The following is a 16,103-nucleotide window of genomic DNA, read 5'->3' on the forward strand; positions in this document are numbered from 1 at the left end:
CAACTATTAGTAAGGTTCCGCAACACCACGCGGGACATCATCTAGTTTATCATAGATGGTGAACCAATTTTTTTTATACAAATCCAAAATATTCGTTTATTTAAAACAATAGATAGTTTGATCATTTTACAAATTAAATTCGCGGGAAACGGTTATGGGCCGATTTGACCTTTTTTCGCTGCCTCGAGCAACTCTCTCCGTGGTCGGGTTCCTCTCTGTGGGCCGTGCGTGATTTAACTTTAGAGATCATTTTTTTTAAGCATCAGTACAGACACAAGCGCTCATATACACGCGCATACACTCACCCCTATGAACACACACATGCACACCCTACCTCTATGAGCACCTTCGAAAGACTGAGCCGGCATATCATCTTGAGATTTACGAAGTCACCGTAGGCGCCTCGTCGTTGACGGAAACGTCTCCTCCCACTGAAAGCGTATCGCCGAAAATCCTGAAATAAATCCAAGAATAATGCTATCACCAGGATTTGAATGCTGATGGGTTAAAGATACCACTATTCACCTAACCAACTCAACCACAGGTTGATTCGCGACTTCAGAGATCATTTTGAGACGCCATGGATGCGAGCGCGCCCGGTCAAAAGACCACGTCCCTGTCGTCCGGCCCTGACCCGACCGGCCGAGCCCGAAGACCTCATCGTCCCCGTCCCCTCCCACCTCTCCTTTTTTCCGCCTCCGTCCACGCCGCCGCCTCCGCAGCAGCCCTCTTCGCCGGGGTGACCTCGGTGCGGCGGCGTTGCGTCCGGACCTCTCTCCGGGGAAGGCGAGGCAGGACGGGCCATCATTTGCCGTAGGGGCGGAGGTCGCGTCGGGGGGAGGGTGCTCTAGGGTTTCCTGCCTCTGCGGCGGGCGGGATGTACGTGCCACGGCCCTCCCGCTCCGATGGTAGCCGAGACGCCGACGAGCAGCCTAGGGTTTACCAGGTTTGGCGCGGAAACAACGTACGTTCTCTCCCTTTCTCCCCTCCTCTGTCTCTTGTCCATCGCCGTAGGAGGGATTTCGGTCTGGATGTACGAATGTACAGATGCGCTCTATGCGAGTCGCTTAGCTGTCTGTGAAATTGAGTTTTTCTTTCAAGAGTGGCTAACTTTTAACCAGACTAGAAATTTGTTGTGGAGTTCGTCAGAATGGGTTTTCGATAGTCATGTCGGTTTTCGCTCTTGTGCCATGTGAACGTTTGCATTCGAATAAGTGCAAACTCATACCTGTTACTCTGAAATTATCTTTTGACCCATCGCCAGTTTACCACGTACTGTGAATCGGAGATTGATAAATGATCAGTACTGGAGGTACTTGTGAGTTACTTGGATGGCTGCCGCTCTGTGATGGCTGTCACCCCAGAAAAATGGAAGTTTGGTTCCATTTGGAAAAGATATTTTGTTTTTCTTTTGTTCATTATCATACAACCGATACATCTGCGAAATAGGTATTTCATTCGGATAAATTCAGGTGAAATATATGTTGAGCAGTACAATCGATGGATTTTAGTTGAAAATTTTATCCACAGTTTTGATGATTGGTCTTTGTCTCTACGATGAACAGCTAACTCCTTGTGAGTTAGTATATGTAAGGATGCCTATGCTTTAGCTGCAACTGATTTCAATTAGTACCTAGGTGAAATGAAACTATGCAAAGTAAGGAGTTGTATGTGTAAAGATGTCACCAATAATAATAAGATTTCTCTTCAATTGCTACCAACGTTGATATGTTCAAGTTGATAATGATGATTTTAGAAAACTTTGTTTCCTGACATCCAAGCCTGCTAGTTTCTCCGCATATTTTTAGTCTTGTGATACTTTTGTTATCCTTGGAGAGTCGTGATTGAGTGCACTTACAATACTTCTTGCTAGCTCTTAGATATGATGGACCTTGTTCATGTTAATATATCATGAGCTTTGTCATATTGTTTAGAAATCATGATAAATTGCATTTTGTTCTCTTTTCTGTACATATGGCTTGATATTGACATATGTTTTCTAGTAGAGCTAAATAGTCAAAATGGTCATTGGTGAAAGATACAAAATTCTTTAGCTTATTAACTTATGATAGCTCAGCTATGCCATCAGCCACTGTTTAGACGATCTTCAACTTAAATCCAATAAAAGCTTAAGCTCCTCCAAAGGGTCTACAGCTTGCAGCACTTCACAGGAAAGCTTTTGTTGCTATTTAGGCTGTACGACTGCTTTGAATTTAGAACATTTAATGTTTGCTATGATTGCTTATTACAACCACATTTGCCAAATTTTGTTGATGACATTCCTTTGCATTTTTCAGGAATTCTTCTTGCAAGGGAGGCTTATATTTGGGCCTGATGCGAGATCCATATTTCTCACTATGTCCCTCATCTTTGTACCAGTGGTGGTGTTCTGTGTATTTGTCGCCAGACACCTCATAAATGACTTTCCTGATCACTGTGGTATCTCAGTGATGGTAGTGGTGGTTGTCTTCACCGTCTATGTAAGCATACTAGTACATCACAAGTCATTAATTATTTATGATTAGAAGCAAAAAATAAAAGCTACTCCCTCTGTTCACAAATGTAAGACGTTTTGGCAGTTTAACTGCCAAAACGTCTTACATTTGTGAACATTAAACTGTCAAAATGTCTTACATTTGTGAACAGAGGGTGTATTACCTAACCTTGTAAAATGAAATGGTCCAAGTGAACCTATTTTATTTTGTTTACTGTCTCTGTCTCGTACATAGTACCGTCCTGGTTCTTTCGATGATAGTTTTTGCATCCATTGTAAATGTAAACACAACTGAGCTTCTTTTCCTTTCTAGGATTTGACGCTACTTCTTCTTACATCTGGTAGAGACCCTGGTATAATACCTCGCAATACTCACCCTCCTGAACCTGAAAGCATCTATGGGAGCAATTATATTAGAGGTCAAACACCGCTCCGTTTGCCTCGGACAAGGGATGTTGTTGTAAACGGAATTAGTGTGAAGGTTAAGTATTGTGACACCTGCTTGCTTTACCGACCACCTCGATGCTCACACTGTTCTATCTGCAATAACTGCGTGGAACGGTTTGATCATCATTGCCCATGGGTTGGACAATGCATTGGGCAGGTAAGTTTGGAGATTTGTAACAGTTTGTAATGTATCCTTATTTTGCAAAAGCATGTTGCTTGGGCGTGCTCATAGGTATTTCAAGGTTGCTCTTTGTGCAGACATTTCTGATTGTAGGATTTCTGCTCACTTATCTTCAATATCAGTTGGGTCTAATCATAAGCATATATTTGATGCAGCGTAATTATCGGTTCTTCTACATGTTTGTATTCTCCACCATGTTAATCTGCCTCTACGTATTTGCCTTTTGTTGGGTGTACATAATCAAGATTAGTGATGCTGAGCATTTGTCAATTGGGAGGGCAATGTTAAAGACACCAGCCTCAATTGTTCTGATTGCCTACTGTTTTCTTTGTGTGTGGTTTGTTGGTGGTCTGTCTGTCTTCCATTTCTATCTGATGAGCACAAACCAGGTAGGCGTTGGTTTATTTTAATAACCATCTCCTATTCGTAGTACTTGCAATTCAATAGTTAATCATATACCCATTTCCTTTTGTAGACAACTTATGAAAATTTCAGATACCGCTATGATCGGCGGGCTAACCCCTATAACAGAGGTATTCTGAACAACATTCTAGAGATATTCTGCAGCTCTATTCCTCCTTCAAAGAACAATTTTCGGGCAAGAGTCACGGTAGAGCAAGGTGTAGAACAAGCACGATCTTCATCTGGGGGTTTCATGAGCCCCGACATGGGCAAGGCTGTTGGAGATCTTGAAATGGGCAAGAAGCCAGCGCCTTGGGATGAACCCAGGACGACAGCCGATATTGGCGACTTGGAAGTAGGTCTTGGTGGCATGTTGGATGAGAAAGAGGGCAGAGTAACCCATGCATCCCCAGATGTTAGCCGAGATCAACTTTCCCCGGAGCTTGTGGAAGGCCGAGCTGGCATGCATTCAAGGCATTCAAGCTGGGATCCTAGAGCTGAAACCTCGGAGTCAGTGAACAGCAATTCTGTGCAAACAGCCCCTACCGAGGAAACTAATGGGGGCGGCCATGTTACTACGAGCGGTGCGCATTAGCAATCACAAACGGAATGCTACAGATGAACATTTGAGCTCTGCTTTGCAGTGCGCCATCGATCGTGTTCTGAATGGAGCACCATGTATTTACCAGTTGTGGCAGGATAAGGTCCTGGACGTGTGTAATTCAGAACAGACTTCCCGTTGCTTTCCCGGTGGTGCATCAGACCGTTCAGGCTTCTGTTGTTGTGCGTGTTTGTTGTGATAATAGCTCGAGCTCCCACCCTTCCCGGGTTTGGGTTGATGATGTATCTGCAATGCAGTTGTGTGTATATATATACAAATTATGGGACAGTTTGTGTTTGTTCATGATGTGGCTTGTCAGAGTGCCATCGCCCCCCCTGGTTTGACTGAAGGAGGTGAGGCGTATTTAATCAAGATTAAGTATCTCTGAGTGTAATCTGAGCTGTGTTGAATGGCAAGTGAATGTAGGTGTGCAGATTTAGGACGTATTATTCCTACGTCCTAATGAACAAGGGCCCTTAATCGAGCTTGCCAGCTACGTATGCTTTGAAATTCCAAACAGGGCTATTGCCAAGTCTGCTGGCTCTGGCTGTCTGGCCCCGAGGCCTGAGCCGTCGCAGCAGACAGACGTGCGGGCAAGAACCGGTGTCACGAATCCTGCCGCTCGTAGCCGTTCTTTTTAAATAGTTTGAATTGCTTACCACATGTGTCCACGTTGCCGTTCTACGTCGGCTGGAACGGCAAATCAATCCAAGTCCAGATGCCCAATAGCCTCAGCACAGCAATCAGCGCACATACTATGCAGGCACGTTTCTCGTCTGGAGCCGACCAGGAAGGCCAATATGTGCGGACGATGCGACAGTGGCGCTCTCTCACACCATCCGTCCATCCATCCATCCTAGTACTTGGTCGCCTTGCCGTGCCCTCCCTGTGCGCCATTTCCCATCATAGCCTCGCGTGCATCCACATCAAAATCAAAACGGTGGGTGGCTCCAATCGCATTTAGCAACTGGCAGTAGCATGCATGTAGTAGGAGGATATGTATGTAGACACATTTCAGTATGTTTGTTTATTCATTTTTGTCCGTATGTAGTTTATGTTGAAATATCCAAAACATCCTATACCTCTCTAAATATAAGACTTTTTAAAGATTTGAATACGGACTACATACGGATGTATATAAACATGATTTAGAGTATAGATTCATCCATTTTACTCTATATGTAGTCGGTATTGAAATATCTAAAAAGACTTGTATGAAGGAGCATAGGGAGTATTATTCTCGATGAAGTGAAGTGAAGTGCGTGAGAGGTCGGTCGAGAGCATTGCAATTTGCAAGCTAGGTAGGTGAGCTAGGCGATCGATCAAGCATGCTGGTGCAGCTGAGAGCGAGAGGGATCGATCAAGCATATGCATATTGGAGGCTGGCATTGGTAGTGCCCGCAGGCCGCCGCAGTGCATGCATGGTGCCATCCAGCTCAAGTGCCAGGCAGGCCAGCAGCTTTCCTTCCCTCTAGATAGACGGAAACAATTACGATCCAGACTCAAGTACGGCCACGTTGCCATCCAAGACGCATACATGGGAACAAAAGCGAATTTGCGGCCGCTAGTGGCGATAGATCTCATCTCAGGGCTAGTCTAGTCAGAGTGATGTATAGAAGCATAAGCGCCAAGACACGGAGTGAGCAACAGCTACCCTACCCGGCCGGCTATAGTGTGATTCTGCGCCCAAAACTGCATGCAACTTGCCTAGCTAGTCGCCTCCCGCCCGGCGCTGCCTCAGCTCCAACGATCCACCGGCCGGGCCGGTGCACGCGTAGCTGGCCGGCCACCTCACCGCTTCCTAGCTCCATCGACCCCGGCCCTTCGAAACTGCGTCGATCCTTCCTATACCGCCCCGCTTGATCTACTCTGCACGCACACTGTTTTCTCTTCCACCTTGCCACTTGTACCGGGGACGGGCAAATGTGTTGCTTGCCCTGCCCTGCCCTGCCTATGTGCGCCGTGGGGACAAACACTAACAGGATGTTGCCTCGGATTGCAGGGCCTGCATGTCAGTCACTGTCCACCGCCTCGGTGTACACCGAGCAATGTCTCTGTCGTTAGCGCATGTATTTCTGCGACCACTCTCAACGTCAAAACGGCGCATGCCGGTGGGGCCGGTATGTCAGCGACTACTCGGGACGGCGGTTTCCGGTTATACGCTGTTGTTGCCGCCCTAGACTAGCTCTCTCTCACGCCGGACTGAAGGTAGACGAAGCACTTTTTCCGGCGACCAACGCCCCGGCGCTTCAACGCCCCGGCGCTAAAACGCCCTTTTTCCTTTTCAGCTCGCCCCAGTTACATCAGCGATTACAAGGCCTTTTGTAGCCATACAGCGACGCAGCGCCCACGCAACTCCTTCGGCCGATACGCGCACGCACACAACAAACTCCACATGCAGCTTGATCCGTACGTTCCGGTCGCGCGGACGACGCACTCCTATATGCACGACGCGGCTGCCTCCAACGGCCCCTGCTGCATGCACTAACAAACTAACCGAGTCACCTGACTAGCTAGTATCGTACTGAACATCACCTAACGTGATTTACTTTAACATACTTCCCCTAAACCACGATCTCGCCATTGCTGGAGTTGTTGCAACTCCTGTTATTGTCGTCGTCACGGTCGTCACCCAGCCCGCGGACCCGACCCGGCGCATCGACGCCGGTCACACCGCCACGGGCCCGACCTGGCGCACTGACGCCGATCGCATCGTGCTCCGTCACGACCCCGACGACATACGCCAAGCTCCTTCTCCGCCGGCGACACACGTCTGGCGTCCCTCTGCGCCCCGCACGTCCCGCGCGCACCCAACGCGCCCGACGAGCCCGATCGCAGCAGTGCGTCCCGCACGTCCCGCGCGCATCCGACGCGCCCGACGAGCCCGACAGCACCAGACGCTCACCGCGTGCCGCCTCCGCGTCCGCCATGGCAGCCGCCACACCGCGCCTACGTGTCACGCACCTTCCACGGTTGTCGCCCCGAGCCGTCGCGACCTTTGCGCCACCACGCAGGTCCTTCGCGACCTCCTCGTCTCCGCGACCGCCGTGCCCTTCGCGCGCACTCCCCACGTCCACGCACTCCCGGCCCGCGCTCCCGCCGCGCACATACGCGATCTGCGCAACCGGGTCCAGCGCCCCTACGTGGTCCGCACCCGCGATCCCGACGTGCCCGCTACGTCTGACGCGCGCCCATACACGCGCCCGACGCGGTGAGCCCGTCGCCGCGGCTTGTTCTGCCACGCTCCACACGCCACCAGCCCGCGCCATGATCGCGCTCCGACGCGACCAACGCGGCCGATCCGGCGTGTCCCGGAGCTTGGCCTTCCCTCCGCCGAGCCACGCCGCGCCACCGCAGCCTCTGCGCCACCGCGCAGGTCCGCCGCGGCCGCCGCGCTCTCCGCACACCCGGCATCACCGTGCTCCGCCGCCGCACGGGACGAGCGCCATCGCCGGCGAGCTCCTCCGAACCCGATGCTCTGATACCAATTGTTGTTGCCGCCCTAGACTAGCTCTCTCTCACGCCGGACTGAAGGTAGACGAAGCACTTTTTCCGGCGACCAACGCCCCGGCGCTTCAACGCCCCGGCGCTAAAACGCCCTTTTTCCTTTTCAGCTCGCCCAGTTACATCAGCGATTACAAGGCCTTTTGTAGCCATACAGCGACGCAGCGCCCACGCAACTCCTTCGGCCGATACGCGCACGCACACAACAAACTCCACATGCAGCTTGATCCGTACGTTCCGGCCGCGCGGACGACGCACTCCTATATGCACGACGCGGCTGCCTCCAACGGCCCCTGCTGCATGCACTAACAAACTAACCGAGTCACCTGACTAGCTAGTACCGTACTGAACATCACCTAACGTGGTTTACTTTAACATATGGTATCAGAGCCCAAGGCCTGTCATAAGTCGGTGTTGCTCTCCGGTTGGGCCTGGTTGACGCATGTGGGTCGGAAACGCTGGTGATAGCGGACCCGGGATTGCGTAACAATTGGTATCAGAGCCCAGGTGCCCGGAATGAATCTCGGTAGACTCACGGGTGGTCGGTCATGGTTGGTGGGCTGGAAACGCTGGTGTTAGCGGGCCCATGGATGACCGATGTGTGAGGGGGAGATTGTTCGGTTTAGTCCCACATCGGTTGTGGGGGGAGACATAACACGAATTATAAGGGCGGGGGTGTCCCCTCCTAACAGGCTAGTCTTTTGGGGGGAGAGGGCCCAAGGCCTGTCATAAGTCGGTGTTGCTCTCCGGTTGAGCCTGGTTGACGCATGTGGGTCGAAAACGCTGGTGATAGCGGACCCGGAATTGCGTAACAATGTACGCATCTAACCGTTGGCTCTCGCACGAAAAATGGCTAAAAATGGCGGATTGCCTATTGGGGAAGAAGAGTTGGAGCCGAGGGCGTCAATGGCTGCATTTTCGCATGTGGAGTCTGCTTCGTTCCATTCACCATTTTGCGGCTGTGACGCACTGAATGCTGACAATATATAAAGCTTTATTAATTTGTCCTTCTACATTTCCGCCCTGCTGAGCCGTGTGTATGGTAGCGTACAAGTCACCACACTAGCTAGCAAGAAACAAGGTGCAGCCTAGAGCTAGCTAGCGGGTTTTGCCATGGAGACGCATGCCGCTTTTTGGCAAGAGCTATAGATGAAGGCAGAGCACCGTGTCCTCTTTTCATTTCATTTTATTTTATTCTTTTGATAAAGGTTACATTTTTTCCTAATGAAACCTTTTTTTATTGCGGGGTTAATGGAAGCTTTTATTGATTCTTTGCCATGATAATACAACCGCACAGGAGCTTGTCAGCTTCCGGTCTAGGATAATCTGTATTAGCGAGACACACAAGGCGCCAAGCCCGAAATTCGATGCTTGATGGGTCGAGGGTACAATACAACCATGCAAACTAAAAGGGTACTACCACATTTATGGATGTTGAGAAATTCATTTCAAAACAAACAAGCAAAAAATGTTGGGAACCTTTTGCCTAAGACTTTGGCTTGCAATTTCCAGGGAACTTCCTTTGGGCACACCTTTGCATGCCATGATGTGACGGGCCGGGTGTTGGCAAAATAGGCTTTGCCTTTGTTGTGCGTTATCATGGCTATGTATATTGAGCATCTTGCCGAGGCATATGTGTGACTTGTCCAAGTGCATCACCGAATTACTAGCCCGAAACCATCATGCAAATAATTCTTCAAGATTTTCTTCTTTGCCATTGCAAAAAATAGGATTTCCTTTTTTATGGAACAATTAGGGTATTATGGAAATACTCTCATGGAATATGCATGCAGTACGAAGAATATGTTTCATCAGCATGTTGTTCAGGAATACTCCACATATCATGGTAAAACAAAAGTAGCCTCAGCTACTGTGAAATTGTTTCTGACGGATGTTTTAAAATTAGAAACCAGATGCATGTGGAAGGCGCACACTGAATTTCTACCTTTAGGAGCAAGGGCAGGTAAGATCAAAAGGTACAAACTCTCGTCGTTTCCTTAAAAGAGAGAGACCCCTGCCTCTCTGGTACAAGATGTGCTCAATTGACCCACGCCTAATCTGAAAATGACATACTCTTAACTGAAGTGTTTGCTTGTACTTTTGGATATCACATGGACAAACATTTATACTACTCCGAAACGAAACCAAGGCCTTTTTCGGCGGGGTGATTTCTCTCAATTCATATGAGAACGGAACCCTCTTTTGTACTGTATAAAATTAACGTGCTTCAAGACCCATCAATAAAATTGAAGCTGAAGAGCTACCTACTCCCACAGTGCCATGTATGCATTCTAGGCAATGGACTTGTAGTACTGCTGTTCCGGTAGAATTGGGAGCTCCATGATTGGTAGGCCAAGCAAGCAACCAATGCATTTCTATCGTCCTTGATTATTCCTTTTGGTGTTGACTAGACGAGGCAACTGGAACCTCGTACGCCGATCGGCGACATTGAGGCAGGCACTTTAATAATTCATTCACCACTACAGTGGCCACATAGGTTACAGCGCACAGGAGATAAGATATGAGACAGAGGGAAAAAAGATTCAAGTTATTGAGAGCCCTTGGCACCAACTTGCCGTTCTGGAAGAACCAACGGGCAGATCGGCTGCATGTTGGCATGCCGCATGCACACACACGGATCGGAAAAGTCTAGTGGTGCTGAAAATAACCATCAAAATTCACGGCAAAAACATGCCATTTGATCACCTCAGTGGTACTGGTGCTGGTTTTCTTTGGGTGCAAAAGGCACAGCAGGATCGCTGTGTCCCCTTCCTGCTGTCTGCATCTATGCGTGCAAGCTAGCCAGGGCCAGGGTTGTAAAGTTAACAACCACTTTGGTTCAAATGATTGTTGCAAGAATTTTGGAGCTTAATTTGCTGACAGTCATCAGAAATCATTCTTTTGCGTGGGCGGTTTAATTTGTAGGACTATGATATGATTCATATGAATTTTGCTACTGACATCTCGCTCCTACTCCCTCCGTTCACAAATATAAGATGTTTCAAACTCTTTTCTGAATCGAATGTATATATACATGTTCTAGTGTTTGTTCATCCATTTCAGTCTGTATGTAGTCCATATTGAAATATCCAAAACATGTTATATTTATGAACGGAGGGAGTACTATGTTTTCCAATTTCTATTGACTCAAACGACCCCTCGGAACTAGGAAGGACTCGATGCATCACCACCAAGCAACGCTGTAGGGAGGGAGGTGGTAAGTTGCGCGACACAGATTTATGCGCGAGCCATCGGATATATATATATGCGCTCTTTTTGCAAGATATGGTTCGTTGATGTGCCCGTCTCACTGGCTGAAGGTGAAATGCTACTACAGAGATCTTCATTGCGAGGGACAGCACAGGGAATGGAAGGGGTCGGAAGAGATGGGGTGAGGCGAGAACGAGATAGAAAGGGGGGAAAGCTAGGCCTAACCTCTACTGCTGCAACCGCCACTAGTAAAACCCGTCCGGCCGGTGCATGCGCATTGTTTCGGGGGCTGACCACCCAAGTTGCCCGATGTCCACCCCATGATCTTGATCGTGCGTGAAACAAGATTGGGAAAATGGGCACAGCATTACCGGCACTAGCACTAGCAGTAGCAGCAGGCCAGCCTAGCTACCTACCCGGCTAGGTTAAGGAGATCTCTACTGTCTGCCCTGATTATCCCAGTTTGAGTATAGTAGAAATTTGGACTTCGAAAAAAATGTATAGTAGAAGTTAATTTAGTCCGGTTCTGGTCCTTTCCATCCATCCAGGAAAACAACAAGGAGCTTTCGCCACATTTACCCGTCACCTCCACCTCCAAGGAGAAAAGCGGTAAAGTTTGTTACGGTCACCCCAGACTTGCAGCCAAAACGGCTGCCGTCTCTTCTTAACCATATATATCGATCCCAGCTTGATTGACACCTGTGCCTGTCCATCATGCACTTATATATAGCTCAATTAGTTGCTAATTCATACCGGAACTATAGCTAGCCAGTTACATATATAGATGTCCGGCATGCATCGAAGAATCAATCTGTCCTTGGTTCCTTGTAAGAAAGGATTTAGCACCATTGAGCTTCTCCACTAGCTAGTATTTAATGTGTGCGAAACATGTAGTACTTTGATGGAGCTTCTTCATTTGAAATGTGACATGCAACTTTGTGGTTAACTAGCTGATTCAGTAACACAGAACAAAATATAGCATACATCAACTATTTCCAACAAGTGCACGCGCATGGAAAGAAAATGTCAAAAGATTCTTAGCAGAGAATGCTGGGTGCACAGAGCTGGGTTCCAGCCACCTAGAGTTGTTCATGCCACCACAAAACCACGCGCGTTTAGATGCGTGTTGCCGGAAAACGTAGACACTTGGGGAAATGGCATGGGAGACATGGTGATTATGCACAGGATCAGATTTGCCCTTATTGAACGAGAAGTCTGCGGTAGCGGCGGGCCGGCTCTGGTCGGAGCAAAGCTAAGCGGACGGCCATTGGTGAAATGCAGTACCCCACTATGCAACTCTAGGAACTGCACACCTTCAGTTCAGTCTCCCAGTTCATGATGCATGGGGGCAGATGTAGTCGGAAAGGACAGCAGCGGAGAGAATATTGACACCTCCATCTGGAAAACGTAGGTGATATTCATGCACTTCGGTATCACATTAGTAATAGTTAATCAATTTACTTTTTTTAGGACGACAACATGTAACTATCTTGAGTACGGAGATGAAGTTTCAGAGAGGCACACTTACCTTTGGTAGCTTTGATGAACACAAATCAAGCATAGGAGCTTCCCAGCAGCCCAAGGGGGTGTCTGATTAAGCTTACCTTTGGGTTTTGGAGTCTGGCTTATAAGCCAAGAAATACCTGTTCATGTGCTTTTGGCTCTGGTCAAAAGCCAAAAACACATTAATAGGGGCCTTTTTCGGGCTTATAAGCCCAAGGCTAAATTAAGCCGAACCACAAGATCAGTTGCCTTTTTTCTTCCTTTATCTAGGGTGAGATCAGTTAGCTTTGTTTACAGAACATTTGCACTGAGGTGAAAGTAGGTGCTGTCTAGAATTTCCACACCTAGTTGCAATATTTGGACAGGATAAGATAACAGAGCTTGCCACCTACTGGCTATCTCTTAGCATGAATTTATATATGAATGCCTTCTGAAGCAACTGCTAGGTAATATTGGCATGATAAGAACTAACTGCCCACATCTTGACTAAATTTGATGCTGGGTGATGCAACAACCTGATGAGACATGGGAGCACAAGCATACACCACATCTCAGCATCTTTTTTTCTGTAATTGGATGTTGGAATGCTGCCATGGGCAAGAAACAAGAAACTGAGACCAGCAAGGTACTTCTCATCATCGGCCAGATCAATTCTAACCCAACAATGTATGCTCAAATTTCTGTTGGTTGTGGTTTACAACTACAAGCTACCAAATTTGCTTGAAGAAGAGGTGTCGTTGTGAAGTTGCGTCCATTGATGGAGATTTAGTGATAAAATCAAGTAAATTTATAGACCAAGTTTTTGGAACAGGTAAATATTGGAGGCCAGCTATGTGTCTACTTATACGGCACCTCTGAGCAGATCTTTCTCTTCGGCCTAGCTGGTTCTGTGAAACATAAATAGCAGTAGACTAGCTAGTAGCATGCATTCCTGTGGACAGAAGGTGGTCTAGTTGAACAAGTGTTGCTAAATATGCCACTAAGAAAAATTTAGCATTCATGTCATGTAAACCTGGAGCGTGCTCGAAATTTCCCCCTAGTTTTCTCGTCATTTACATGGTCCTCAACTCCTCATGTTGCATGATGACAGTGTTTGCTGCCTCAAGAGCTAGCTGCCCAAAAATTCAGGGATCGTATCTGATAGGAAAGATGGATCCAGAAAGTATGTAGTACAAATGCAAAATATTCCAAGCCAGTACAATAATAATGTGATGCACTTTTGAAGCTAGCTGATGTGAACCTGAAAAGCGGCAAAAACTCTGCATTCCAAGTCTCTTGGGAAGAAAAAAGGGAGGCACTGCAAGTCACCTTTTTGTTTCTTTTGGTGAAAATAAGCCTGTATAGTAACATCAAATAAATTCAGTAACACTAACAATGAACTTTGGGTTTTGAACCGTCCACAACCTTGAAATGGACTTTTCATGTATATCGTTAAGCCTTTTCCACTACATAAAGTAAAAACACTTCAGTCATACTACGTCATAAGTAGTAGTAGTGCTCATATCTATCATCTTCTTGAGATTAAACATGCATATCTCTTTGGCTAGACACATTAATTAGCATACAATCATCTATAATAATTGCAAGTGCATCCTTCAAACTGATACTACTCCATGTATTCCTGCAAGTCAAATTTGCCCCATATACAGTACTGGTGACAAAAATATCTTCAGAAATGGTATCCCCAATTGATTGCAAGCAATCCCGGCTAACTGATAGTATGGATTCACATGGTTTCCCAGAACTCTTTTCATAGCTAGCTGATCACTTGGTGGAGGACAATATTTGCGCTACTATTCTTGATCAAGTCACTTTTCAGTGTATCATGTTTGAGCTCGCCAATGGTGATGTAGTCAACATATATCTCTTCTGCTCCTGTCAGCTAAACTGTTCATACTGAGGGCTTATGTATGGGTGATCATTCTTTTCACTTTCTCTGTATCTTCTAGTTCTACCTTTTTCGAACCAAAATATCTTAGTGGGAGCTGGGGAAGAAAAGGAGAATATATTTAATTTGCTTGAGTACTTTCTTGAACATTGTGAGCTGTACACTTAAGCAAATTTGAGTTGTACACTTAAACAAATTTTATGTCAAAGTATATAATTTGTTTGAATATATGGGACGAATTCCAGTCGGTGTGACACTGTTGGGAAACACACCTCATGAACATTGTGAGGGAAAGCTGACAGGAATGACTACACTTTCATCACTGGAAGCCGACATCATCTTTTCTGTTCGAAATGTTCCGCTTTTTGCGTAGCCTCATACACCAGCTTGGTGAGCCAAGAGGACCAAAATCCTGCAGATTAATTAATGCTGGCTAATTCTTACGTGTTGGTTGGTTGTTAATTAGATTTCAGAATTCACTCCCTTCTATAGCAATTCCTAACTTATGGAATGGTGGTTAATTCAATTAATTCAGGGCTACCAAGAAATCAATGACGCGGCAACAAACTGACAGACCCCTGTCTCCCAGGCACTGTTTTCGCCTATGTATAGATCATGATTGCCTCTTAGAGCATATTCATGGTTTAGCTAGGCAACTTGTTAGTTAAGTTGTGTAGTGAATGGCTTGGAAACTTTTATAATGACTAATTAACAATATCAGAGGAACAACAAATATTGGGAGTCGAAACAATTAATGCAGCACATACGAGAAGGCCCTTTTATATATGTATACATAGGCATATATATTGTTTACTACTCCCTCCGTTCACAAATGTAAGATGTTTCGGATATTTCAATATGGACTATATACAGACTGAAATGAGTGAATAAACACACTAAAATGTATGCCTGTTTTATGAAACATAATGAGCAATTTAGTTAATAAAAATATAGTTAGGATGTGTTACATTGTAATTTTGCTTATGTGACAATCTAGGAGTCTGTCCAACATGGAGCACCGCGAGATGCCTCACACACATAGCTACATCATTACTCCATTATCAAATGAATCTTTCCCTCCTGATCACACAAACTTTCCAAGACCAGACACACGTTTTCAAAACCCATTTTGCCTACGTTCCAAATGCAGCAAACGTTCACAGGGGAGAGGGAGACGGAGACAGAGCAGTTATTGAAATAGCTATCAAGTATAGTTACCAAATGTGTAAGTAAATCTCAGCATCACCCAACTACATCTCCTGTAGAGGTATCACTAACACCGCAACCAACATCGTCCCTCGCAACCAGCGGAGCGTGAAGACACAACCGGCCTGCCCGTGTCACATCAACTGCAACGCTGATGATGCACCAGAGAAACTCATGAAAAAACCAAGAAAGAAATACTCCTATCTCTCTCTATATTAATACAGCAGTATACAAGGTTTGGAGAAATTGATTTTCCTTTGTATACTAGACAAAGAATGAGATGGCGTGAGTTGGTTATTGTTGTAAGTACTACTCCCTCCGTAAAGAAACATAAGAGTGTTTAGATCACTATTTTAGTGATCTAAATGTTCTTATATTTGTTTACAGAGGGAGCACTTAGGTACAGAGACCTGGGTTCAAATCTTGAGATGGTGTTTCTTTCATTTTCCTTGGCCCAGCCGATCATTTTGCGTTCGTTTTCAAAACTCATTTCGCCTACGTTCCAAATGCAGCAAAAATGTTTCGCAGAGGGGGGAGGGAGACGGAGGCAGAGTGGTAGCTGGTGCGTTCACAAGGCCGGGCAGGCTGATCATGCGGCCAGGAGTGGCTGCTCACTGTACAGCACCAGCGCCCGCGTCTATATAAGCCAGCGGCCGTCGCCGAGGCC

At 46.6% G+C, this 16,103-nt stretch overlaps 1 protein-coding gene across 1 annotated transcript; it reads left to right on the top strand.

Annotated features, from left to right (window-relative positions):
• The first annotated feature begins 615 nt into the window (after nucleotides 1-615).
• Nucleotides 616-4,428, top strand: LOC119328375 (probable protein S-acyltransferase 7). The gene is made up of 5 exons (XM_037601369.1): nucleotides 616-964; nucleotides 2,298-2,480; nucleotides 2,808-3,098; nucleotides 3,278-3,511; nucleotides 3,598-4,428. The coding sequence occupies exons 1-5, from the start codon at nucleotides 878-880 to the stop codon at nucleotides 4,117-4,119; spliced, it is 1,317 nt and encodes a 438-aa protein (XP_037457266.1). The 5' UTR covers nucleotides 616-877; the 3' UTR covers nucleotides 4,120-4,428.
• The last annotated feature ends 11,675 nt before the right edge of the window (nucleotides 4,429-16,103 follow it).

Source organism: Triticum dicoccoides, chromosome 7A, assembly GCF_002162155.2.
Source record: "Triticum dicoccoides isolate Atlit2015 ecotype Zavitan chromosome 7A, WEW_v2.0, whole genome shotgun sequence".
Lineage (NCBI taxonomy): Eukaryota > Viridiplantae > Streptophyta > Magnoliopsida > Poales > Poaceae > Triticum > Triticum dicoccoides.